Here is an 894-nt window from a genome sequence, read left to right as displayed (position 1 = left end):
TAGACCGCGGGCCTGGGCTTCGTTGCAGGTGCCCGACGGGAGCCATGCCCAGGATAACGCTGAACGGCATCACGGTGGATTTCCCCTTCCAGCCCTACGAGTGCCAGGAAGCCTACATGGCCAAGGTGCTCGAGTGTCTGCAGAAGGTGAGCGCCGCCCCCGCCCGGAGGCGTTTCGGTTCATTCGCTACCTGCCTTTCGTTTCTGGCTGTAAAAAAACCCGTGAACTCTCTAAAAAGAGGTCGTCGGAATTCGAGTTTACTTTTTGTTGTCCGTATCGCGCCTTTTCCAAATCTTCTCCGACCTTCTTTTACTTGTATTTTTATGTTACTGCGTAGTTATGACAGGCCCAGGAGCGCGCAGGCGGTGAGGGTGCGGGTGGGATGCCTCTGCCTAACCTGGGAAAAGGAAGAAAAGCTGAGCGAGTAGTCCGGGTGTTCATGCAGTCTGCCCTTAGGTATCTGGGATTCGGTTTTGTGTTGTTAAGTCCTTGGACTGCTAGTGTAATTCATCATTTTATCTGCGGTGGGATAATCTTACTGAACGCCAGGTAAGAAAAGGGTTTTTACAATAGTTGTCTTTGTTCTGGAGTTGGTTAACGGATCTCCGTGTCCTGGTTTCGGCAGGGATAGAGTTAATTTCCTTCCTAGTAGCTGGTACAGTGCTGTGTTTTGGATTTAGAAGGAGAACAAAGTTGATAAGGCACCGATGTTTGAGTTGTTGCTGAGCAGTGCTTACACTAGCCAAGGACTTTTCAGCTTCCCATGCTCTACCGACTGAGAAGGCTGGGGGTGCACAAGAAGCTGGGAGGGGGCACAGCCAAACTGGCCAAAGGGACATTCCATACCATGGGACGTCATGCTCAGTACATAAACTGGGGAAAGCTGGCTGGGGG

At 51.5% G+C, this 894-nt stretch overlaps 1 protein-coding gene across 1 annotated transcript in view; it reads left to right on the top strand.

Moving 5' to 3' along the window:
- The first annotated feature begins 38 nt into the window (after positions 1–38).
- Positions 39–894, top strand: part of RTEL1 (regulator of telomere elongation helicase 1) — a 52,776-nt gene continuing 51,920 nt past the window's right edge. Inside the window, 1 exon segment of the mRNA XM_019472998.1 lies at positions 39–146. Coding sequence (XP_019328543.1) covers positions 45–146 — 102 coding nt within the window. The 5' untranslated portion in view covers positions 39–44.

The sequence above is a fragment of the Aptenodytes forsteri genome, unplaced genomic scaffold (assembly GCF_000699145.1).
Source record: "Aptenodytes forsteri isolate BGI_AS27 unplaced genomic scaffold, ASM69914v1 Scaffold422, whole genome shotgun sequence".
In the NCBI taxonomy this organism is placed as follows: Eukaryota; Metazoa; Chordata; class Aves; order Sphenisciformes; family Spheniscidae; genus Aptenodytes; species Aptenodytes forsteri.
The sequence above is the reverse complement of the archived record's forward strand: the minus strand, read 5'-3'. Positions and strand labels throughout refer to the sequence as shown.